Raw genomic sequence first — 26730 nt, 5'->3', positions numbered from 1 at the left:
CATGGTACAAAATGTTTAATATACATGCAACAAGTGTAATACATCAAGGCAACAAAATACACATGGAAATATTAGCATGTAATTCAGCATTCTATTTTGGGGAGGGTGTATGAACAATAAACACTACCAAATGAAACTAAAGATTGAGACATAAGTTGTTTCCTCATGCACACATTAACTATCTCTCTAATTAGTATGAGATGAACTGAGTAGAAACCTGAATTCACAGCAGATGAATTTTATACCAAGAGCTCCAATAAAGGAGGAAGTCATGGTCCTCAGGTGTCATGTTTAAACCTGCACTTAAGATGCACAAGTTACAGTACACATTAGACAAATCTGAAAAATTGTATTCATTATGGAATCTTGAATTAACTTTCTGTATTATAAAAATGTATGGAAAAAATGTAACGATGATTATTTAAAGTTACTGAAGGAAAATGTCAAGTTGAGAGTGGACCGTGAATGATAAAGCGTTAAAACATTCTGAAAGTTTTTAGGAAAGCAGCAATAGTGCTTAAGGCCAGCCTAAAAGTTTTGAAGTTCCCCTCCTTAACCCTTTCTCATCTCCTACTCCCAGGATTCCCATTGCCCTCGTTTTATACCTTCCATCCCCCATGCTGAGTAAAGATTGCTTTGGATACCTCACTCACAATCAGGTATTCAGAATTCAGAGATTAAAGGTACCATTCAAGAATATTTGCATTTTTACAAGTCCTAAAAGCCTTAAGCTAAGAGAATAAAGCTCTGAGTAGTCCTGGTACATCTAAGATAACTTACTTTAAGGGATTCCAGGCCTCCTCTGTCCCTGAAATGACACTGTTTGAACTGTCTTACATATAAGACTAGCCTTGTTTCTGTTTATCATCTTAAATTCCAAATTATGAGAGTAAAGCTCTAAGGATTGCAGAGAACCACCACACGCCTACATTTCTAACACAAAGAATGGCTGTGATAAGTTCAGCACTTCGTGCCTCCTCTCGACAAAAATAAATTGCTTTAGGAGGAACATTCTTCCTATATGTCAAAACTACTAAGTTTGAAAGTAATGTCTTATTAGTAAACAAAAATATCACGTAAGTCCCCAGTAAGTATTGTAGCCTCTTCATGTAAACAATGTATAAAACTTCTTTGGCACAACTGATCATATTTTCCTCATATTACTGTAGAAAATATATTTAATCCATTTTCTTTTCCAATATGGTGAAGTTTTTAGGGACAAAAATGTATAGTTCCAAAAATTGCAAAAAAATTTAAAATACAGTTCAGAGATGTTTTTAAAAAGAAAACTTTTTTAACCTGTAGAAGTGCAGGGATTTTTAATATTGACTTTAAAATGAGATTGTGGCATGATTAATAATAGAAACTATAAAACATACATGACACTTCACTGCAGCCCATAAGGGATAGAAAACAGCACTGTATGCCGAACATTAAGTATGGTGATTACCTACTAATACTAATTTAAAAGCCTCTCAAAATACTTGATTGAACTTGAAATCCTCCCTGATCAAATACTTTTTTCAACATCTGTTCTACACTTCTTTAATGTTTAATTTTGGAGGCATATTCAAGTCAGGTTTTTTTAATTGATGACCTTTTAAGAAAATTTTGGGGAAACAAGAAATTTTATTCATTTTACCTAAATGGCCTAAAATACTGTAAAATACTTTCCCTATGACCCTAACAAATGTAGTAACCGTCTAAAGGCACATTCCTACAAAATATATAAAATGTTCAGTGGAATGCTAAGTTGATATCAAATGATGACTGTTAAAGAAAAACTGAATAAGCCACTGTCAAACTGCAGCTGAAAACATTCTCCTCATATTAAAAACAAGGCTTTTAACATGAGAACATAGGAGGAAATTATGAAAAATGAAATTAGTAAGTCATTTTTAGAAATTTGAATCATTGAATAAAAAAGGAAAGAAAATACTTAGCATAAGTCTCTGGAATAAAACCTTGAACTCGGTCTCTGGCAATTATGATACATTTAAATATATGAAAATCAACTGAATAATAAATATGTACAATTTGCAAATGATTATTTAGAGGATCTTTGAAAAATGTTAGGCCTATTCATTTTAAACTTTCTCAGTGACAAATATAAGAATTTTTTAAGGAAAAAAATGGCAGGATCTTTTTTTGCCCCCCACTCAGTTTACATGGAGTAGATTGAACTCGAAGCAACAGAACTCCACATATGTGCCAGAACAATATAAAATTCCAAAGGTTTTCCCAGCAGTCAAACTTAAGTAATAGAACTTCTGCAACATAAAATCTTTTGGCTTTTACATTAAATTTTTCAGGATGGTGTTAGGCCTGGACTTGTCATCTCTGCTGTAGGACTTGCAAGACAGTCATTGGATTTGAGGCTAGTTAGAGATTTGTAACTTGCCACTGATGTTAGAGACCCACAGAGACCAAGTAAGGAGGGAGTGTCTTCTTTACCTGAAAATCAGGATAAAATAACAAATAGTTAATCATCCTTGAAGAATGATACCAATAAGGACCTAAAAACACTAAAAACTTCATATTTCTATAAAATATTGATATGGCAACAGTTGAAGGTTAACAAAACTTTTTGCCTCAGATGACAGACAGTGGTAGTTCCTAGCAGAAACAAATTAGTCATAAAGAGCAGAAAATTGATTTTTTGTTTTATAGCATAGCAAAAAAGACCAGTCTGTTTTAAATGTATTGATAGTAGAGTCTGGACTCTACAAGTCTTCAAATGGTACTGCTACAAATGTTAAGTTAGAAGTCACTGGATGTACTCTATGTGCCAGGCATTATGATAACAAACAATAAATTTAAAAATCACTGCTTGCCTGGTGGTGTGGCTCAGTGGTTGAACCATGAACCAAGAGGCCACAGGTTCACTTCCCAGTCAGGGTACATGCCCCGGTTGCTGGCTCCATCCGAGTAGGGAGCGTGCAGGAGGCAGCTGATCAATGATGTTTCTCTCAACAATGTTTCTATCTCTCTATCCCTCTCTCCCTTCCTCTCTAAAAAAAAAAAAAAAAAAATCAATAAAAAATATTTTTTTAAATGCTAAGATATTGAAATGTTATATATGAATTGTTGACATTTATCTTTTGTGGTTGTACATAAAATAATGGTGTATCATAATTCTCACCCAAGGATGGATGGAGATATATATATATATATATATATATATATATATATATATATATATATTTTAATTGATTTTAAAGAGAGAGGAAGGAAGGGAGGGAGGGAGAGAGAGAGAAAGAGAGAGAGAGAAGAAACATCAATGTGTGAGAGAAACAGATCAGTTGCCTCCCATATGTACCTCGACCACAATCTAAGTATATGCCCTGACCTAAATCCAACCTGCAACCTTTTGGTGTATGGGACGACAACCAACTGAGCCACCCAACTGCAATAATGGTATACCTTAAAACTCAAAGCATCTTAGATTTGACAAAATGTGGTAGCTACTAATAAGTTACGAGCATAATACCTGTCCATATGGGGAGCTTAATAAATATTTCTTGAAAAAATGACAACTTCTCATCCTTTCTATCAACAATTATGATGTCATGATATGCAGTTTGAATTTTACTCTGTCTTTGAGAGCCACAAGTGGGGATATAATGTTTTCAAAGATCACTGATTACTGTATGGAGAATGGATTATGAGGAAGCTAGAATGAGAGACCAAAGACAATGAAAAAGCTGTGGCAGCAGTCCATCCAAGAGGCTTGCTCCAAGCGGCATAGACTAGGATTGCAGTAAGGGAGGAGGTGATGGGTCAGTGTATATAGCATGTGTGCTATGGGGAGCTGCCAGGACTTGCTAATAAGCTGACCTAGTGATGTAAGCGAGAAGCGTAGAATCTAGAATAATGCCTGGGGGGGGGGTGGTGCCATTTATTGCAATGGGGAAAGAAAACAAAAGAAACGAGGTCTAAAGGAATGCAGGTTCCCCCTCGGTAAGAAACTTTCCCTAGCTCTCACACACACCAGCACATGCAGAACTGGGAAGGAGAGAGAAAAGATGTGAGCACTCTTTCATACCAGCACCGCTTGTCCAATCCAAAGGGCTGTATTCACAAGTGTAGCCTATGCTGAGGGGAGGAAGAAAGAGTTTGAACCAACTAAGCTACTGAACTTTTAAAAGGAATAGGTTGAGTCTTAGAAACTGAAATGCGATCATCGAGAGTGACCTGAAAAGCTGTGGAATTCGATCAAGGTGTAGTTGAGGAAGATGCAACCCAATGGGAAGAGTGGTTGGTTGAGCACAGCTGAAAGGGGTAATGGGAAAAACAAAACTCCTTTATGTCTATTCCCCACGTTTTTTCTGAGTACTCATAAATAAGATACCAAAAGTGACTAACAAATGAAGAAATGGTCAGTTATAGCAAAAGTTTAATAGGATGAAGGCAGAGACCTGACTTTAGCAATATGGCAGTGGTTAATCACCTTGATAAAATCATTTCAGTAAGTAGTAGAGACACAAAAGCCAAATTGGAGTGGGTAAAAGAGAGTGCACAGGAAGCGAGGAAGTAAAGGTAAAAGCTAAAGAGAATCCAGAGGTTCGCCACAAACTCATGAGGAACAAACAAGAGCAGACCATTTTTAATCATAATGGTAGTTCAATTCTTAGCATACTTTGCAGAAATATCGCGATTATTCTTTAGCAGTCCTCTGCAGCCACAGTATAGATAGTGCAGGAAAAGTACTTTTCCAGCAGACTTTTTTCCTTACCTTCACTGATTGAATTTAATGTGTCTTGTTTTCCATCGTCTTGTGACTGACTTGGGTCCAGGGAAGTCTGAGAAAGGCTAACTTCAGCTGATAACTGGTCAAGATTTTGATAACTTTTTCTGTAAAACAACAGTGACGTATACTTAAGTTTGTTCTCACAAAAATAATTTCTAGAAATATTCTTTACTGGTTTTCTTCAATTTATTGGTTAATTTCCCCTAAATGTGGTCTTTATCATGGCTGCAATATGAATCTCCATTATACTCTTCCCTCCACCCTTTTTGTAGGTCTATCTGTTTAATCCACTAAAAATGGAAAAGAAAGCAATTTTTCAAACAAACTTAAATCCTTGTACCATTTTTTTTCATTATTCAGCTTGTTAAGAAATGGGAACATCTGGTTATTATCAGGTGTCAAAGGAGCAGAAAAATCTACAGATGCAGAACAAAATCGGCATAACTTAATAATGATCTAGTGTCTTCTAAGCACTTCAGAATTCTTCAATACCTTGATATTTTTATATGTGATTATTATAGTAAAAATCATTATAAATTCCTATAATTTAGAAGCTTAAAAAATGTTGGGTAATAAAATATCTGTGTTAAAACAATATTAAGATAATTTACCTTCTTCCCTCATGTATTTGCAATTGTGAGCCCATTTTCTATTAAATTAATTAATTAGAAATATAACAAAAGAAAACCACAGTTATAACAGAAAGTTAATTAAGGTTTATTATTAAACTGTCCTCATATTTGTTTTGTCAGGATAAAATCAACTCAAGAGATATATGAAGCTTTGATGTTATTGCCATTTCAAGTAAGAGAACAATTCATTACTATGTCCAAATATAAAAGATCCAGGAAAATGAACGTGTTTTTTAGGTTCAATATCTATATCCTAAGGTACTCAAACCCTATCTAATTTCCTAGACATGTCTTGTGTTATATAATGTTATAGAAATGCATATATAATTTAAATAATCTATTACATAGTCATTACTCATATTCACAAGAGTAGACTTAAAAATTTATCAAATGGATGTATATTAAGTATGGGGGGATATATACAATAAGTATCTATGTCCTCTAAGAAATGAGGTGAAGAATGTGGTGATGGAGTAACTACTAGCTTACAATGCAAGTAGTATTCTCACTTTATAACATGGTGATTTTTCAAATGTTGGAAAAATAAAAGATCTTAATTATATTTTTAAGTAATGGGAAGTTCTATTAGAGAAAACTTCTGATAATCATAATAGACTAGAGGCCCAGTGCACAAAACATGTGCACTGGGAGGGGCCCTCAGCCCGGCCTGCACCTTCTCACCATCCAGGACCCCTCAGAGGATGTCCAACTGCCGGCTTAGGCCCGATCCCCTGGGCCTAAGCTGCAGTCGGACATCCCTCTCACAGTCTGGGATCCCTCGCTCCTTACCACCTGCCTGCTCACTCCTTACCGCTCGGTTCGCTGCTCCTTAGTGGGAGGCTCCTTACCACTTGGCTCGCTGCTCCTTAGCACTGCCGTGGAGGCAGGAGAGGCTCCCGCTACCGCTGCTGTGCTCGTCAGCCATGAGCCTGGCTTCTGGCTGAGCGGCGCTCCCCCTGTGGGAGCACACTGACCACCAGGGGTCAGCTCCTGCATTGAGCGTCTGCCCCTGGTGGTCAGTGCACAGCATAGCAACCGGTCGTTCTGGTCATTCCACCATAACGGTTGCTTAGGCTTTTATTATATAGATTACATAGATAACAAGTATATGAACTATACAACATGTAATTTTTTAAAACGATACCTAATATCAGCACTTAACAAATGCCAGGCACTGTTCTACATATTTTTTGTGTATTATTTAATCCTCATAAGTACATTAAAAGGTTGGAATTATTAATACCCTTACTTTATAACAGATAAAACTAGGGCACACAAAGATTAGGTTTGAACCTGGTGACCTGGCTCTAATTCTATCTCCTGAACTACTATGCTATGCTATCTCCTTTCTGGTAAAGGAAGAAAAGATTTGGCTTCCTATTTTATTAGAAGCTATTCTTTAAAAAACAACTTTGTAGATCATGTAAACTATACTGTATTTAATCAAATCACTGAAAATTTCACTTGATATACATTAAAATCTTATTTACTTGGCTATAGAGGAAAGCAGGAACACAGGAATTTAATAAAGGAAGCTATGAATAAGTTTCTTTTCCTAATTATTTTCTGTGTCTTATAGGTAGGAAGCTTTCTTTTAAAACAATGGTTTAAGGTGAGTTTCTGATACTAACTTTTCATCATAAGAAACTTGTTAATGTTATTAAAATGCAAAAATTACATAGAGATATATTTACAAACAAAAAATACCCAGTAGCAAAATGATTTGGAATTCATTGGAATGTTGTAAAAACTGAGAGCTTGACAGCACACATTTACGGCTCCCCACGTGAGGGAGGAAACCTGTACAGGCAGCTCTGTGAATGCAACACCATCAGCTTTCTGTGTGACCTATTGAAGTCCTCGTAGAATATCAACTTCCAAATCCAAAGTGATCAGGGGAGCTTCCTACCTTTAATCTGTCATGTTTACAGGCTTTACTTAACCAAATGCCAATGACCACAGGGACAGAATTTGATAGACAATCCTGTTCTGCACAAATAATAAAGGTTCCAAGCTAAAATTAAGCCCCTTATTCATAAGATATTAAGAACAATACCATACAATAACTGCCTTGCATGAAACTGACTATAGACCCACCATCTAGGAAAAATCTGGTTCAGATATTTGCACTAATGACAAAGAATGGGTTGGCTTTTCACATTCTTAACTGATTTCCAATGTGATTGGCAACTACAGCTGACAAACTGTTTTTGATATGAAGTAAAACTATGTCTATGAGACATTGAAAGGTCACCACTAAATCCTATCTTAGAATTTCAGACTGATTAACATCACACTGTAAGATTTAAATGTAGCCCACCAGAAACATCACACCAATTAACAGTCTATCACTATTTCTCAGAGTAGAATTTTAAAAGTAGTAATAGCTTACTTAATCAAAATAAGAACTCAAGCAAGTAAGAGTCATGTATTATCCTAATAAAGAGGGAATATGCTAACTGACCGTCACGCCCTCACAAAGATGGCGATGTCCACAGCCAATAAGAAGGGAATATGCTAATTGTCTGTCACGCCCTCAAAGATGGCAGTGCCCACAGCCACAAGATGGCACCCAGTCCCCACAGCCCCGTGGGGGTGGCAGGCATGCGGCATGGCTGGGCCCACCTACAGGCGGGTCCAGCCACTCCACGCGCCTGCCTCCGGAGTCCCCCAGTCTCCTCAGCCCCCCAGCTGCCCAGGGCTGGCCTGAGGCGCAGGCAAGCCTCGGATGTCAGCTGCCCAGCCGCCCAGGGCCAACCCGAGGCACAGGCAAGCCTCAGATTTCGGCTGCCCAGCCGCCCAGCACCGCCCGAGGCTCAGGTAACCAGGGCTGGCTGAGGCTTGTGCTGCAGCAGTGGCAGCAGCAGAGGTGTGATGGGGGTGTCACCTTCCCCAGATCGCCGGGTCGCCTCCCACCCCTGAGGGCTCCTGGACTGTGAGAGGGGACAGGCCGGTCTGAGGGACCCCCGCCCCGTCCAGTGCATGAATTTTCATGCACAGGGCCTCTAGTGACTACATAAAAGTTTATGCCATTATTACATTGCTAAATATAATTTAAGTTAAACTTGTCAGAATTATATGTCATGAACACTTGGGACATAATAAAATTCACTGCCTTTATTATATGACTAAACAATTTAAAATCACTCAAATACAAATTTCAATATACAGAACTGGGTAACAAATAATGGCAAATTAAAAAGAAAATTAGTCTGTAAGCCTAAATTCACTTATTAGTAAATTTTTTTACAATCATACACTTTATGTCAGTGATCAGAAGTAATGATATGGGTAATCTACATCACTTATTTGCCCAATAGATGTACTGATGTCAATAATAATTTACATTATCTGTTAGCCATTGGACAGCAAAGAATGTGATGCACAGAAGGAAACATTATTCACAAAATAAAACCAAATATATAAACACTGTATACACAGAGACATGTAACTGTGCATGAAAACAGAAATATACTATTGGTTTCATTCTTGGTTTGATTTCTATAGAAATATGTTTAAGGAAAAAATAAGCATCTGCTCTAGCAAAATATCTATCTACTCTTAATCTACTAAAATCAGTGGAGGGATGCAAGGGAGCCTTTAAGAGAGGGATGTATGTGAGTCAGATTAATGCAAAAGTTACAAACTGCAAAATAATTCTGCAGCCTCAGTGCTTTAGGGAGTCCAACTCCAAAAACATACGATACACACCCTGGAAGAAGAACCTCTAATACATCTAGAGTGATTATATCTATTCATAAAAGGTCATTAAGAAAAATTACCCTAATATAAAAGCTCATAATTCTCAGTAATTTTGTGAATGATAGCAAAATTGAGAAGCAATGATAAATTTAGAAGACTAAAAAAGCTTAAGTAGAAAATATAAATGTGATGACAATGAATTTGATCATTTGGGATGAAAATAGTGATTTAGAAACTAACCTTACAAGATTGTATATAATCAGTATCTAACAAGCTCATGTGGCCTAGACTTTACATATAAAGAAAAATATTAAAACAGAACTTATTATGAAGAAAAAATAATAATCAGTTGCTCTATGTGTGTTAAGGGAATAAACTTTATATACTCAGTTATTGTTGGATTTTTACAGTAAGCCTAAAATGTTTCAATGTGATATTCCTATGTTCAAAATAAAAAAGATATAAAATCCAGCATAACTAATCTTACCAGATCTAAATAATCAAGAAATAAATTAGAAATTATATGTTTAAACTTTTATAAACAGTACAGTCAATAGAAATAAATTCAACATTTTCTATTGTGACAAGGGTCCTTCCATGAGTAGCTGATCACATAGCCAAGTTATCCATCCAATGGCTAATTTTAAGAAAAAAAAAAAATAGACAAATGGATAAAAAAGATGTGGTACATACAGGGGTTGGCAAAGTAGGTTTACAGTTGTAAGAACATGAAACACAGTTTATTTTTGTATTATTATTTATTCATTACTGTTCATATTTTCCATATGAACAACTGTAAGCCTACTTTTGCCTACCCTGTGTATACAATGGAATATTACTCAGCCATAAAAAAATGAAATCTTGCCATTTGCAACAGCATGGATGGACACAGAGGGTGTTATGCTCAGTGACTTAAGTCAGATAAATGAAGACAAATAGCGTATGATTTCAATTACATGTGGATTCTGAAAAACAAAATAAATGAACAAGCAAAACAGAAACAAACTCAAAGATACAGAGAACAAACTGATGGCTGCCAGATGGGAGGGGATTGAGGGAATGGGTGAAAAAGGTGAAGGGATTAAGAAGTACAAATTGTCTATTATAAAAACAGTCATGGGGATGTCAAGTACAGCAAAAGGAATAAAGTCAATAATATTCTAATAATTGTGTATGGTTTCTGGCAGGTACTAGACTTATCAGGGGATCACTCTGTAAGTTATATAAATGTTTCATGATTATGTAATACACTTGCAACTAGTATAATATTGTATGCCAACTTTAACTTAAAATTTTAAAAAGTATTTAGTTATTTTTAAAAAGAAATGTCAACAAGTCCACAGAATTCATTATATCAAATAGCATGCTTTCTTTCTTCTCAAAGCTAACTGGGCAAATGAAGTCACAGAGCTCCTAAAGAAATAATTGTAGACATCCCATATTCTCAGCAGGAAATTATAATTATCATATAATTTAATGACTCATTTTAGGGTGAGTTTCTATCTCCACATTATCAAGAGAGCTAATGTTCCTTATTAAAGTTAATTTGGCTACCTCCTCCATAATTGGCAGGTTCTCAATAAATGTTTGTTGAACTTATTTAAGACTAGAGGCCCAGTGCACAAATTTTGGGGGTGGGAGGGTTGTCCCTCAGCCCGGCCTGTGCCCTCTCACAGTCTGGAAGCCCCACAATTGATCGCCTCAAAGAGGTAGGCCCCACCCACCTGCCGCAGCCCGCTGGTCGATTTCCTGGGCCTCCCTCTTTGGGGCGATCACGGGGTGATGGCCGGGCCCCCGACCAATTGCATCACACCCGCCTTGGCTAGCCTGGCGCCAGTGGGTGTCATAGCGTGGTAGTCCTGTTGGTCGTTCTGCTGTTAGGTCGTTCGGTCAATTTGCATATTACACTTTTATTATTATAGATATTGGTCAAATTAAAAGGAATTTGTGATCAGGTCAGTTCAAGACTTTGGCTTATTTTATACAACTGAGGGGTGCAAAAACTGGATCCTGATGAAAACCTATGATTTGTTTCAAACATGGTTTATAGAGTACTAGCTTGTTCTAAAAATGCAGTCTCCATTTTTATATGAAAAGTTTGGAATTATTTATTCAGAAAAATTGGGGATTTGCTGGTCATTTTAATTTTGCATAAAGTTTTAGAAACTCTCTAAGAAAGTAGAGCTTGGGATTTTGGGTGAGTGTATATTCTCCAAACATGAAAGATACAGATATGACAGTATAAACAAACAAAAAATGATACAGAGTTTCAATGAATAAAAGTTTTCCGGGAAGCTATTAAGTGCCAGGCAATTAATTACTCCACATGACCCTTCTAATTCTATGTAAATAGGCATTACTCCAAGTATTGGTGTGCAGAAACAAGAGGTAAGAAGAGGAGTTACTGCTTAGTTACACAGCAATTGAGTAGCAGAGATTACTCTTAAGTCCATTGCATGTAATGGCCACTTAGACTCATTTGTTCCTCAACAGGTAGCTCTGCAGGCAGACAGGGGTACATGCATGTATTTTGGCTAAAATACTAGTATACCTCTATCTAAAGTTGACAAGGTGGATGTTGCAATAAAAAGGTAGTTTTTAGTCCTTTAACTTGTCAGGATTTAATGTTATAATATTTTTCAGTTAAAAAAGCAGAAGCATCTTATATGTTATATATAGATGAGATAAATGTACCAAGTATTGCTGTAAATTCAATTTTTCAATCACAAATTAGAAATATAAATAAACTAATGTTATTTTGTTATGGTCTTCCACTAATTAAATATGCTACTGAAAAGTAAAGTTATATACCAGCAGACTGAGATATACTCAAGTTATTCAAACTTTCGTAAGGGTATAAAAGAACTTATTTTTTCATGGATTTGTCTCAAGGCACATACCTAGGTTGCAGTCCAGCATATGAGAGGCAACCAGCTGATGTTTCTCTCTTCCTCTCTCCCTCCCTCTCTCTTCTCTCTCTCTCTCTCTCTCTCTCTCTCTCTCTCCCCGCCCCTCTCCTTCTCTCCCTCTCTCCATCTAACATCAATAAACATATCCTCCAGTAAGGATTTTAAAAAATAAGAAAGTCAAATTTATTTTGAGTTCTACTTTTGATAAATGAAAAAAAATCACAACTTAAAGCAGGTGAAAATTGTGTCTGTGCTAAAACACTCTTTATAGAAATGAGTGGCTGCTAATTACCTAGTGAACAGCACTCTAAGAAGCACAGAAAGAAGTATGTATGTTGCTTTACCAGTGAAATTAAAAAAACAAGAGCTCCAAAAGAAGAGCAGAGAAAGAAAAAGAGAGAGGGAGGGAGGTTAGAATAGAACATCAATTTCCAACCGATTGTGATGCAAGAATTTTTAAAACATGACTATTTAGTCAGGGACACTGACTTGTTTTCCCTTATTTGTCAAATAAAAAAATGACAACAGCCAACACAACAATATCTTTTCAGTGTGAATGAATAAAAATTATACCTATTTTTTGTCATATTTTTGGTGTGCCGCAGAATTTTAGTAATTTGTTTAAATGTGCCATGAGATTTTAAAAAGTTGAAAATTGCTGGAATAGAGGAAAGAAGGTAAAAAGAAGAAGGAGGAACAGGGGAGAAAGGGAAGGGAATAGAGAGAACATATGGGATGGAGGGAGAGCAGGGAAAACAATCAGAAAATTAGCTGAACACGGATAGCAAAATAAAGATACTGAAAAAAATGATCAAGATGGGAATGTGGGCCCTGCTCAGTGTGGCTCAGTTGGATAGAGCATTGTCCCCTGCACCAAAGGGTCATAGGTTCGATTCCCATTCAGGGCGCATACCCAGGTTGTGGGTTCAACCCCCGGTTGGGGCTCATATGGGAGGCAACCTATTGATGTTTCTCATCAACAGTTTTTTGTTTTTTCTCTTTCTCTCCATATAATCAATGAAAAACATATTCTTGGTGAGAATTTTAAAAAGGAATAATAAAAAATTTAAAACAGATGAGAAAGTGCCTAAAGCCAAAAAGAAGATAACATTTACAAGTCCCAAAATGAAGAAAGACTAAGACTTGCAACTCTCTCAAAATTGGGAAACTACAACTAATTGACAGTCCTGAACTCTGGGATCAACACAGGCAGAGTGATTATATTTTCTATAGCCTCCACAAATTAGATTTATTGAAAATGAACAACACTTTTTTAGACCCACAAAAACAAGTATATATCTTTCTATCTGTTCATGAGATGGAATTTTGTGTTTCTTACTAGGGGGAAAATTAGTCCTAAGGCATATACAAACACCAAAGCCAGAATTAAAAAATAGATGACTCATTAATAGGAGCTCATAGATTTAACTGAGAGACTGGCTGAAGATTAACAGAAGTAGGTAACTGGTACAATACTGCATAATAATTTCTCAGATAATTTTACTTCCCCAGGCTGCCTTGGCTTCAAAACATTAACAAGTTCACTACCTTAACCTAACCTTGCCAAGCCGAAGTATTTAAATCCTACTTTTCTTCTAAGTTAATAATCAATTCAGAAAGAATAATTGAAAAACCAAAGTGGATAGCCATGTTTGGCACAACTAAATCTGTAATTAGTTGGAAAAAAAATATTACACTTACTCATACCACTGTTTATTGTGTTTTCGGTAAAGCAACGTATCCAAGGCAACAGCATTGACATCCAGAGCTCCTGGGGAAGGCCACTGGTTGGTGAGGTGGGCAGTTAACTCTTGTCTTGATCTTAAATCATTATTCTTTAGCACAGTCCTGTGAATATTAAGATGATGAGTGCTTTTGTCTTCATTGTTCTGCAATGGCAGAGGAACCTGCCATTAATGGTATCAATTTAGGCCCCCAAAATTCACCTTTTTAAAATGATATGTTAATAGACTGTGAACAAAACTACGGGAAGCCTAGATGGGGCTAGGACTGTTTTGTTTCCTACAATATGTGTTTTTCATTCTTTCTTGACTAGCTACAACAAATCCCTTGTGACATTCAGACTTCCTACTGTTTCCACAGAGTAATTACTAGAAGACTAAAAAATGCAAGCTGCATTTTACATCTTAACTAAAAAAAAAATGGTGGTATCTTAAAGCTACAGGTTATCAGATGCCAGTTAAAATATGAAGGAAAATAAAGATCCCATGTGTATGATTTTCTAGCTTCAAATTCACAATCTATGTAAGTAATTTAACTCGGTAAACAAAAAGAATTTAATGGATTAAAAATAAAATTAATGCAGAAAAATAAAAATAAAAATTCATGAGGTTCCCGTAATTATTTTTGATAGAAGTGACTATTAATGAATTTTCATGAAAATAATTAAATCAATGACAACTGCACTGAACAGTATAATCCACTGGAAATATTTCAGCTACAGAATAAAAGCCATTATTACAACCCATGGTTTCCTTTCATATTTGTAGAACTGTTACTTGTTCATAAGAACTTGAAAAAGACTAGCTTTCTGCCAAAATTTCAACTTCACAAACCAACTGGTCTTTTCACAAGACTAATTCCACATCTGAATTTGTGGTTACAGATAATTTAAAGGCATAATTATGTTTACAAAGTTCTTATTCTACCTCTAACAGACCTTAGAATACCACCTAGGCCACCTGCGTCCTCCAACAGTAGTCCACAACTCTAGCATACCAACGTTCTGAGCCATCAGTTCCGACATGGAAGTAGTATGTGCTTGCCACTACTTTTCAGAGACAATGGCAGTCCTGTGTGGGTGGCAGTCAGTGGTGTGCTGGCAACACAATCCTGCACTCGAGAAAACCAGCCTGCACCGTACCTCTGGCTGTCAACATGCTTCCAATGGAATAACCCCACTTTATATGTCTCCAACAGGCTGCACACATTTCTGATTTTACAGTATACCTGTGCATTTAAACATATTTGTTCTACTATGCCCACAAAGAAATATTATCTGATGTAAACACTAGCTTCTCTCTCAGAATAGAATACTACAAGTTAAATAAGCAGAAGTCAGAATTGCTTTGGCTACTCAGGTTCATTTTGATTCTGTATAAATTTTAGGATTGTTTTTTCTGTTTCTGTGAAAAATGCCACTAGGATTTTGAAATAGATTTCACTGAATTTGCACATCGCTTTGCATAGTATGGAGATTTTAACAGTATTAATTCTTCCAATCCATGAACACAGCATGCCTTTCCATTTATGTTCTTAATCTCCTTCATCAATGTTTTCAGTTAAGGATCAAAGAGTTGTTTTATTTTTCAAAGAAAAAATAGCTCTGTATTAAGCCCTCCTTGGCATGATAGAAATGTTCAATGAATGTAATTTATTTTATGAACCTAGCCAAACCCTGAAAAGTTCCTATATCTTCTAAATATATAACTTGTACTATATATAAGACTAATTCATCATCACACTTTATTTTTCCCAGATTTGTAATTATTCTTCACATGGTAATTGTTAGCTTATCTTAACCAAGTATGATGCAATGCAACACAAGACAATAAGACTCTGGGTTGATCATAAACACCAAAGACTTCACTGTGAATCCTTTGTACCTTCTCAGGAAGAAATCTGTTTATCAATGTTTTTAAAGGAAAAACAAATTTAGTAAAAATGGAGTTTGTTACTGTCTCTTTTTAAAACACCATTCTACATCCAAGTTGTCAAATAATTTGCCAAGTTTCAGTGTGAGATTTTGTCACATGAATTGAGCCATCAAGAAGGGTATATTTACACCATCCTCTAATAATGTGGAATACTTTATAGGCATCTGAATTTTTAATAGAGGCTTATTTCAAGTAAAACTGTAAAGTCCTAATAAAAGTATTTCAATGTTCCCGGATAAACTATTTGCTTCTAATAAAACTTCAGTTAATATTTTATTATACTCATCTTCCTCATATGATATTTTGCACCAATGTTTCTGTATATGCTCCTCCTTTTACCTAGAATAACATTCTTTCTCTCCCTAGGCTACAAAGCTCTATTTTTAAATCAACTTTTAGTGATGCTTTTCCTGGACCACTACTCCTGTGCTACTTCTATAATGTATATATACCTTTATTACCATACATATATGCATGTCCCGATACACTCATCACATCACTTAGATGTCAGTTGTTTAGTTGACTCTGATATTCTCAATTATCTTATTCATGTTTAAATTCTCAGTATCTATCCCAGTTCCTGGAACAAAGTAGTTACTTAATAAGTATTTATTAGAAAATTTTTAAAGGTTTACCTTTCTAAAATGGAAATATGATCTGAAATTGGTAACTTCACAGACCTCCTTAGCATGGCATATAAATCCCTTTCTCATCTGGCCACACACATACACATTTTCCCTCTATGTTAAGTAACAAGGAGCCATCATGCAGTTTCCTATTTGCTGGACTCTAATCTCTTTCTGTTTTAGCTTTTGTTGTTTTCACTGCCTGGAAAACCCATCTCTTACCTTTCTGGTCTATCAAATATCTAAACCACTTTAAGGAATTAGTGTAACTGTCACCACCTCCTTAAATCCTTCATAGTTCATTTTCCTTTGTCGCACACTGTATCTAATACAAGCATCTATCATAGCTTTGTGGACACCTTATGCTCTTATTGTTTACATGTCTGTGTTCCCTGAGAGCATTCTAAGGGCAGGAACTAGAACAAAATTATTTCTGTACTAGAGGCCTGGTGCATGAAATTTGTACACAGCAGGAGGGGTGTCCCTCAGCCTGGCCTGCACCCTCTCCAATCCGGGACCCCTCAGACATCCCTCTCACAATCCGGGACTGCTGGCTCCTAACCACTCACCTGCCTGCCTGCCTGATCGCCCCTAACCGCTCTCCCCTGCCAGCCTGATCACCCCTAACTGCTCTCCCTTGATGGCCTGATCACCCCTAACCTCTCTCCCTTGACGGCCTGATCGCCCCTAACCACTCTCCCCTGATGGCCTGATCACCCCCTAACCGCTCTCCCTTGACGGCCTGATCGCCCCTAACCACTCTCCACTGATGGCCCCTAACTGCTCTCCCGTGCTGGCCTGATTCGCCCCTAACCACTCTGCGTAGGCCCCTGCCACTGTGGCTTTGTCTGGAAGACGTCTGGTCTAATTAGCATATTACCCTTTTATTAGTATAGATTCTTAGTATCAAGCCCAGCATTAAGGACAGAAGAAGGGCTCAATAAATGTCAGTAGAATGAATCTAAAGGACAGCACAGAATTTTAAAAAGCACCTTGAAATAATCTAATATGCAAGGGAAGATAGCAAATACGAAATACACTCTACTTCAATACTACTGAAAATTAAATTCCAATACAACTTTCTTACTTAAACTAACAAAACATCTAAGTAGCTTTAATGTTTAGGGAAGTGATTAAATTGCTGTTAAGAGGGTAATAAATATCACTTTGCTTTGCTAAACATCACAACAAACTTTTAGTCTAGTGGTTCTCTACCCTAGTCAAATAACTGGGAAAGCATTTAAAAATACTGATGCCAAGCATCATCTCAGATCAATGAAATGAGTTTCTATGATGGTGGGGCCCAGGCAATGGCATTTTTTAATGCTAAGTGAATCTCATATACATTTTTTCTCTTGTGAAATAACAACACTACATATCTCTCTGGCTATTCCTTCTTGATCTCTTTCAGCAAAGGACCCTCTACCCATTTAGTCCTTAAATGTTGGTGGTCCCTCCACTTATATTCTCAAATCACTCAAACAGATTCCCTGTAAATACACAGAACCCTGGCTTCAGAATTGAGATCCTACATTCTTCTGAGCCCTAAATAATTTCATTCATTATTTTAACAGAGAGAAAAAGGTAAGGTTTCCAGAGTCTGGTCTCTTTCCGTCCTTCAGAGATTAGGCTCTCATCTACTGTTACTTGTAAGCTCTTTGAAAAGGTCTAGAATCCTGTACTCTATATTTTGATAGCAATGCTTAACCAATTCAAAATTTCATTGTTTTGTTTTATTATCTTGTGTCTCCAAACTTGAGGGTTATCCTCTCTCCTTTACTTTGCTTCTTTCTCATTTACCTCAGGCTGTGCTGATGCTCACAATAAAGTTATACTTTCGGCTGCTGCACATATGTATATAGGACATACAACCCTTGGCATTTAAAACTTACTATCTGTGATCCCAAATATTCCCAAGCAACCCCAAAGGTCCATAACATTAAAGGATTTTTATATTTTATAAGGCAATACACTTGAAGATCATGGCTATGACGTAAGTTTTGAGAGTGGGTCTTGTAAAATGCCTAGCACCACTGCAGCGAACCTTGGTTATTTTCCACCTATCATTTATCTGTCTCATGTGCTGTCATTCTTAGGATGTATTCCAATGCCATTTATGACAAGGATCACTTAGAAAACCTTAGGCTATAATGTTCATGAAAATAAAGAATTTATTATGGCATGACTATACTAATGCAGATGTTTATGCTAATGAACAGAATGGCCGGTACTGAAGTCAAAGAAAGGGAAAACCACCAAATATAAGGTGTTGAATACATTCCACCCCTGACTCTCTTAGAAACACAGAATAACAGAATTCCCTACCTCTACCTTCTCTTACCACTTTGGAAGAGAAACAAACGCTATTTGCTTAATGTCGGTCTCAGCCCTCTACCCAAAGTAAGCTCTATAAGGGCAGGACTATGTTTTATTTATTCTTGAGTCACCTGGAATAGCGCTTGGCTCTTCATACATTCTCAGTAAGTATTTGCCAAGTGAATAAGCAAATGTCAGAGAAGTTACAAAAGCAATCTAGTACCAGGAGAAGTGATGAGAATGTACCTTCTTTGTTCATTTAAAGTTGTCCAGAATTAGAAAACGCTTATATAGCTTGTGAATACCCTAACTTCTTCATAAAGTTAATATAAAAATATTCCTTATTTGTGTGCTTTTGTTTCTGTTAATTTTAGACAAAGCCATGGGGCAAACATTAACTTTATATTATTTTATACTTATTTCCCTTCAAATAAAACATTTTGAAAGAAGCTTAAAAAGGATCCGGGTAGCCAAAATCTATAAATTATTTACCTATGAAATATTCCTGTCTCAAAAATTAAACCCAAATCTAACTAAGTCTCTTAGAACAGCAGTGGTTTTCAACCCTAGTTGCACTTTAGAACTTAACTTTACAGCATCATTTGAAAAGAAACATTAATGAGGACCCAGCCGGTTTGGCTCAGTGGATTGAGCATTGGCCTGCAGACTGAAGAGTCCTGGGTTCGATTCCGGTCAAGGGCACATGCCCGGGTTGCAGGCTCGATCCCCAACAGGGACATGCAGGAGGCAGCCAGTCAATGATTCTCTCTCATCATTGATGTTTCTATCTCTCTCTCCTTCTCCTTTCCTCTCTGATATCAATAAAAAAATATATTTTTAAAAAACATTAGTGAGAATGTAGAACTTAAAAAACAAATGGGTCATGTCAGAAGGATACAAGAATTAATATAATGAATTAGACAAATGTGGGACAATTTGAGTATCAAAAAGAAAAATAAATGTAAGTGATAGAAACACACTGAATATAGGCATTTCTTCTATAATACAGAAACAAAACTCTACAGTGTTCTGCAATAACACACTGACAATAAATAGCCAATGGGGAGAATAGGGTTGGGAGCTGACAACTCAAAACCTATTTGACTTTTTACTAGAACACTAAGAGGAACATTAATAATCCTAATAAAACTTCAACCCAAATAAAATATTTATTAAATTCCTATTAAATATTGCAATAACTTTAACAAAAACAATAACAAAGGAAAAGCCATTTGATAAAGAGGGTATAATGAAGGGTTGAGGCTTGCCATGAAGGCAAGAACAAAATTCACAGGCACCTCCAAGTTGTAGTTCAACTTAACCAGAGGAATGCAAGGTGAAAGATTATGTATAGGGAGAGAACGCCATCTTTTGGTTACTTTCAGTAATTGCCTAAATTAGTATATTTTGCATTGGCTGTTGCTACTTGTTGAGAAACATTAACTTCCAGATAATTATGAATCAGGTGATTTATTTGTTATGCTGCCATCATCACTTTATTTATGAATCTTGAATGAGCTAATTTACATTATAGAAGATATCATATATAAAAAGTTCATAAAATTCTCAAAAATAAAAGAGAGAAAGCGAAACGAAATCTTCATCTCTTCGGTAACTAAGTAGGGTGTTGGAATCTTACTCAGAAAATTAATAATATCCTATCAGAACTGAAATGGTAACCACCAAAAAGCCCTAACTAATGAGGAAAAGCCCCTTTTTGTAGATGATTCTGGCCAATAATCAAGGGAGGAGTAACAATTAGGAAATTGCCATTTTGTAAATCTTAATTAATCAATTGCTCCAGTAGTTTCTTGAGTTTAGAAGTTGAAGATATACTTTCCCATAGTACAGCTACAATCTCAGGATGGGTATAAATTGGTGTCTTAAAGATTCCTGCCCTGACTGGTTTGGCTCAGTGGATAGAGCGTCGGCCTGTGGACTGAAGGGTCCCAGGTTCGATTCCAGTCAAGGGCATGTACCTTGGTTGCGGGCACATCCCCAGTGGGGGATGTACAAGAGGCAGCTGATCAATGTTTCTCTCTCATCGATATTTCTAACTCTCTGTCCCTCTCCCTTCCTCTCTGTAAAAAATCAATAAAATATATTTAAAAAAAAAAAGATTCCTTTGCACAAAAACTGTTAAAAGAATACTGAACAGAGTAAGATCCATTTCTTTTAGAATGTTCACAATTCACTTATCAGAATCATCTTTAAGTACAGAATACTTAAAGATGGGTATTTTTGCAGTGTGGTGATGGCCAGAGGGAAAGGTGGGTGGGGGTTGGGTGGAGGTGGGCAAAGGGGGAAGGGAACATCTATGACAGTGGCAACATTAAAAATAAAGTAAAAAATAAAATAAAATAAAAAGAACTTATAAAACTCAACTCCAAAAAAGACAATCCAATTAAAAAACGGGCAAAGGACCTGAATACACATTTCTCCAAAGATGATATATAGATGGCCAAGAGACATATGAAAAGATGCTCAATGTCACTAATCATCAGAGAAATGCAAATTAAGACCACAATGAGATATCACCTCACACCTGTCAGAATGGCTGGCTATAATCAATATATCAAAAAATAAGTGTTGGTGAGGATGTGGAGAAAAGGGAACCCTTGTGTATGGTTGGTGGGAATGCAGATTGGTGCAGCCCCTGTGGAAAGCAGTATGGAGTTGCCTCAAAAAATTAAAAATGGGCCCTGACCAGTTTGGCTCAGTGGATAGAGCGTCAGCCTACGGACTGAAAGGTCCCAGGTTCAATTCCAGTGAAGGGCATGTACCTTGGTTGCAGGCACATCCCCAGCAGGAGGTGTGCAAGAGGCAGCTGATCGATGTTTCTCTCCCATCGATGTTTCTAACTCTCTATCCCTCTCCCTTCTTCTCTGTAAAAAATCAATAAAATATTTTTTTAAATATGGAACTGCCTTATGATCCAGAGATTCCACTTCTGGGAATTTATACAAAGAAACCTGAAACACTAATGCAAGAGAATATATGCAGCCCTATGTTCATTCCAGCATCCTATATAATAAAAGCCTAATATGCAAATCGACCGAATGGGGGAACGACCAGTCGCTATGATGCGCACTGACCACCAGGGGGCAGATGCTCAATGCGGGAGCTGCCCCCTGGTGGTCAGTGCGCTCCCACAGGGGGAGTGCCACTCAGCCAGAAGCTGGGCTCATGGCTGGTGAGCGCAGTGGCAATAAGGAGTGAGGGGTCCCAGACTGCGAGAGGGCACAGGCCTGGCTGAGGGGACCACCTTCCCCCCGCCCAGTGCATGAATCTTGTGCACCGGGCCTCTAGTTTTTTATAATAGCCAAGATCCGGAAACAGCCCAAATGCCCACCAGTAAATGAGTGGATAAAAAAAGCTGTGATACATTTACAGAATAGAATACTACTCACTGTAAAAAAAGAAGGAAATCTTACCCTTTGTGACAGCATGGATGGTCCTAGAGAGTATTATGCTAGATGAAGTAAGCCATTCAGGGAAAGACAAGCACCAAGTGATTTCACTCATGTGTGGAATCTAATGAACAAAATCAGCTAACAAGCAAAATAGAGATAGATTCATAGACAGAGAGCAGGTTGACAGCTGTTGAAAGAGCAAGGGGAAGAAGGGTTGGGGGCTGGGTGGGGGTCGTAGAGCTAATGAGGAAAAAAAGGACATGGATAACAGTGTGGTGACTTCCAGGGTGGGTGGAAGGGGAGAGAGAAGATCGAGGAAGATACAGGGAGATAAATGGTGATGTACAGATAATGTATTATGGAATTGTGTACCTGAAATCGGTGGAATTTTGTTAACCACTGTCACCCCAATAAATTCCATAAACATGGAAAAAAAGGAAAATATCTTGCTGATTAAATAAAAACCCATTTCATAATTATTCTTATATTAAAACAATTTAGACAAACTACCAAGATTATTTGTAAAAGAATGATTAAATCACCTTAATCTTTTCATTGCAAATAAATAACCAGAAATCTCTATTGTTTGGCTCTTGGTATTTTTCTCCCTGCTTACAGAAGCAAGGGGCTACCAAAGGTGTTACTCTGCCCCTAAATGAGTGATACTCCACCTGACAATTAGAAAAAATACAAGAAACTTTCAAATATAAGAAACAATATATATGAATATAATTCTTTTCATCTACATACAAATTCCTAGATAACACTAAATTTTTATGTTCCTTAACAAAACTTTTTTACTTAAAAAAATCATCTTTCATATTTACTTAGTTTCCTTGCAAATTACATGTTAATTACAAAAGGAACAACAGTAACTATACGGAAGAGAAAAACATCTTAACCTAATGATTAAAATTAATAGCACTACTAAAAGGCCAATAACAGACCTCATGTATCTCTGCATATGATATCCTGAGGACACACCATTTAGGTTGTAATCCACACAAATGAATAAGCTCATTCTAATCAGAGGGAAGAACAAACTAAAATCGAGGGACATTCTATAAAAATTACTAGCCTGTATTCTTCAGAAATACCAATCTCTTATAAGACAGAACATTGAAAAACTATTCTAAGTTAAAAGTTACTGAAGAGACTAACAACCAAATTCAAAACATGATCTAGGATTGGATCCTTTCCAGAAAAACAAAAGTTGCAATAAGGGACATTATTTGGACAATTGATGAAAGTGAAGTATTAGTTATAGATAAAATAAAAGCATTGTATCAATTTAAATGTCTTAAATTGAAAGCCAAACTATGGTGATGTAAGAGAATATCTTTGTTATTAGGAAAGACAAATTGAAGTATTAAGAGGTAAAGAGACATGATGTATGCAACCTCCCAGGTGGTTTAAAAAATAACACATCTGTCTGTATATATAGGGAGGAGAGAATGATGACAAATGTAGCAAAATATTGAAAACTGATGAATCTAGCCCTCGCTGGTTTGGCTCAGTCAGGGGTGGGCAAACTTTTTGACTCGAGGGCCACAATGGGTTCTTAAACTGGACCGGAGGGCTGGAACAAAAGCATGGATGGAGTGTTTGTGTGAACTAATATAAATTCAAAGTAAAGGAGCAGAGGGGAGAGCAAGAGAACCGGATAGAACAGCCGGATCCGGCCCGGGGGCCGTAGTTTGCCCACAGCTGGGATAGATCATCAGCCTGGGAACTGAAGGGTCCCAGGTTTGATTCCAGTCAAGGGCACATGCCTGGGTTGCAGGCTCGATCCCCAGTAGGGGGTGTGCAGGAGGCAGCCAATCAATGATTCTCTCTCATCATTGATGTTTCTATCTCTCTCTACCTCTCCCTTCCTCTCTGAAATAAAAAAAAAATATATTTTTTTAAAAAAGAAAAGAAAACTGGTGAATCTAGGAAAAGCCATATGGAAATTGTACTATCCTTGCAACTTTTCCAAAAGCTTAAAATTATTTCAAGAAAATTTTAAAAATCATCCTTTAAGATTAAGTAAATACTAATATGAGATTTTCACTATAAGCAATTAATTGACAAAATCAAGTTTGACAAAACGGTATGATTAGTACAGTGCTTTGAATAGTGACAACTTAAGGAGCTTGTACTAGAATGTAGATCAATACAGTTTCTTCCATTGAAGGAAGTCTGACTAGAGAAAAGAGTTAGCTATACTGAACTGTGCTTAGTAATATTCTGGCAACAAGAAGTTTATGCTGTGGCACTGCTGTTTTAGCAGCACTGGTCTTATGTTCCATATTTCTACAACCACTCAATCAATAACTAAATAAATGCTTTTAAAATTAAACATATGCTTTTGAAAGAATCGAACCAAATTATATTAGTTAAGTCTGGGTAGCACAACTGAAGGTAATTTTTGTTTTCTTCCTATATTTTGTAATGTTTCTACAATGAGCATGGATTACTTTTATAATAAGAAAAACAAAAGTAAACTTTCAAAAAAGAGAAGTGAAAAGGAACGTAATAGCAGGCGATCTTATTTCTTGGAATTTGAATCTTATGTTAGTTAAAACATGACACTTAGTTATGTTCATATACCTCCAAAAATTTTCCCAAAAGGATCTCACTTACAACTGATCTTGCAGCTCCACAATTATATATTCTAATTGTTCCTTTTCCAATTTATGGGCCAGATCAGAATCTTCAATCCTTTGTAGTAGTATTTTATTCTGAGAGACAGATTCAGACAGCTGGTTCTCTCGAAGTCGTAAGAGTTCTTCAAGATAAGCCTGGAAATACAGATCAGCAAGATACAGCCAAATACAAAATTCTAATATATTTTGAAAACAAATGCTCAATAGCTTAAATGTTAGTCATATCTATATTGTAATAAAACTTTTTTTATAGTATCACTGATGAAACAGTAAAAATAATTTATTTAATTTAGTACAAAAATTTAACATGTGTTCATCATTTAAAGCTCTTCTCTAAGGTTCATTAAAATGCATTTGTAATTTAAGGTAAAACTTAGTTAAAACATTTTCATTTCTAAGCTCTGCAACAATAAAATAAAATACTCAGTATGCCTCCTAGTTTCAGAATATAGACCTGATCACAGATTGACCAATTAAAAAACTGCCTCTATGTGATTATTCTTTCAAAACAGATATTAACATTTTAGCTTTAACAAATTAGTAGGAAGCAGTACACTATTTTGACGAGGCCTGCAGGCTTACAGACTGCCTAGTATCTATAGTCCAGGTCTACTAGCTATCAGCTATGTATCCTGGTCAAGTTACTTAATCTCTCCGTGCCACAGTTTCATCATCTGAAAAAGTGAGAGCATTAATCTTCCTAGTTGGGAAGATTAAACAAATCAGTCTAGGTAGAGTACTACGTGCTACACTGTGTGCAATGCATAATTCCTAGTTATTATTATTAGGAAACACCAAATAGATATAAGCCTTCTTGGGCTGGTCTTCTGTCAGTTATTTTTTACCCATTTACAATTTCTTTGTCCTTTTGCTCTGTTTTCTGAAAGACTTCATTGAATTTATCCTTCAAACCCTAATACTGAATTTTTTAATTCAGAAAAATCTTAATTTTAATTTCCAACAGTTCTATCATGTCTGATGATGCCCTTCTCGTGACATCCTACTTTTTTAGCTACAATGTGCTTACAAATTCCTCTCAGGATATTAATTAGAATATTTTTTTCTTAAAGTATTCTTCTATCCCACTATGTTATCCTATTCATTTGTCATTAACAAAGTTTTTTAACTAGTTTAGCTTTATGATACACTAAAGGCCTGGTGCACAAAATTTGTGCACCGACGGAGGTGGGGGGTCCCCTCAGCCCAGCCTGCACCCTCTCACAATCTGGGACCCCTCAGGGGATATCCGACTTCCAATTTAGGACTGCAGGATCGGGCCTAAACTGGCAGTCCGGGACCGCTGGCTCCTAACCACTCACCTGCCTCCCTGATTGCCCCTAACTGCTTGCCTGCCTGCCTGATTGCCCCTAACCATTCTACCTACCTGCCTGATCGCCCCTAACTGCTCACCTGCCTGCCTGCCTCATCGCCCCTAACTGCCTCTGCTCGGCCCCCGCCACCTTGGCTTCGTCTAGAAGGACGTCTGGAAGGTCATTCGGCTGTCCGGTCTAATTAGCATATTACACTTTTATTATTATAGATGTTAATAGAAGTTAACACTACTCTCCCCTCATTAAGCTTCCTTTTCAGATTTTCCCCTGACAATTCTCAAATAGTTTTTCCATAATAAAATTTCAAACATTAAAATTAATTTTTACAAATGAAGTATTTTATATGTCACACCGCTTAATATATAAATTATATACAAATATTTATATACATTAGTAATTAAATGCAACTTATGTACCCACAATCAAGATTATCAAAACTTTTAAGCCCCTATAATGCCTTTCCTTAATGATACCCCCTGCTTCCGCTACACAGATAACAACATCCTGAGATTTATGATTATTATCTCCTTACTATTCTTTCTAGCTTTACCACAAATGTATGTTGTCTTAAAATAGTTTTGTTGAGATTTGTCTATATTCTTTTGAAACTGGCTTTTTCATCTACAATGATGTCTTGCTTTCAATACTGAATAGTATTCTATTGTATGAATACTGCAGTTTACTTACTCTCCTGTCAAGACAAAGATTGTCTTGCCTTCTAGATTG

The 26730-nt window shown here is 36.6% G+C and overlaps 1 protein-coding gene across 4 annotated transcripts in view; it reads right to left on the bottom strand.

Annotated features, from left to right (window-relative positions):
• Positions 1 to 26730, bottom strand: part of RUNDC3B (RUN domain containing 3B) — a 116508-nt gene continuing 89778 nt past the window's right edge. For 2 of the 4 annotated variants that reach the window (XM_080666797.1, XM_080666798.1), the window contains 4 exons: positions 24651 to 24808; positions 13695 to 13841; positions 4736 to 4854; positions 1 to 2454 (listed from right to left, as the gene is read on the bottom strand). In XM_080666797.1, the coding sequence (XP_080522923.1) occupies positions 2309 to 2454; positions 4736 to 4854; positions 13695 to 13841; positions 24651 to 24808 (570 nt within the window). In that variant the 3' untranslated portion in view covers positions 1 to 2308. The remainder of the gene's footprint in view (positions 2455 to 4735; positions 4855 to 13694; positions 13842 to 24650; positions 24809 to 26730) is intronic. The other 2 variants (XM_080666799.1, XM_080666800.1) reach the window with 1 other exon arrangement.

Source organism: Plecotus auritus, assembly GCF_963455305.1.
Source record: "Plecotus auritus genome assembly, chromosome: 4".
Lineage (NCBI taxonomy): Eukaryota > Metazoa > Chordata > Mammalia > Chiroptera > Vespertilionidae > Plecotus > Plecotus auritus.
This window is presented reverse-complemented; position numbering and strand designations above follow the sequence as displayed.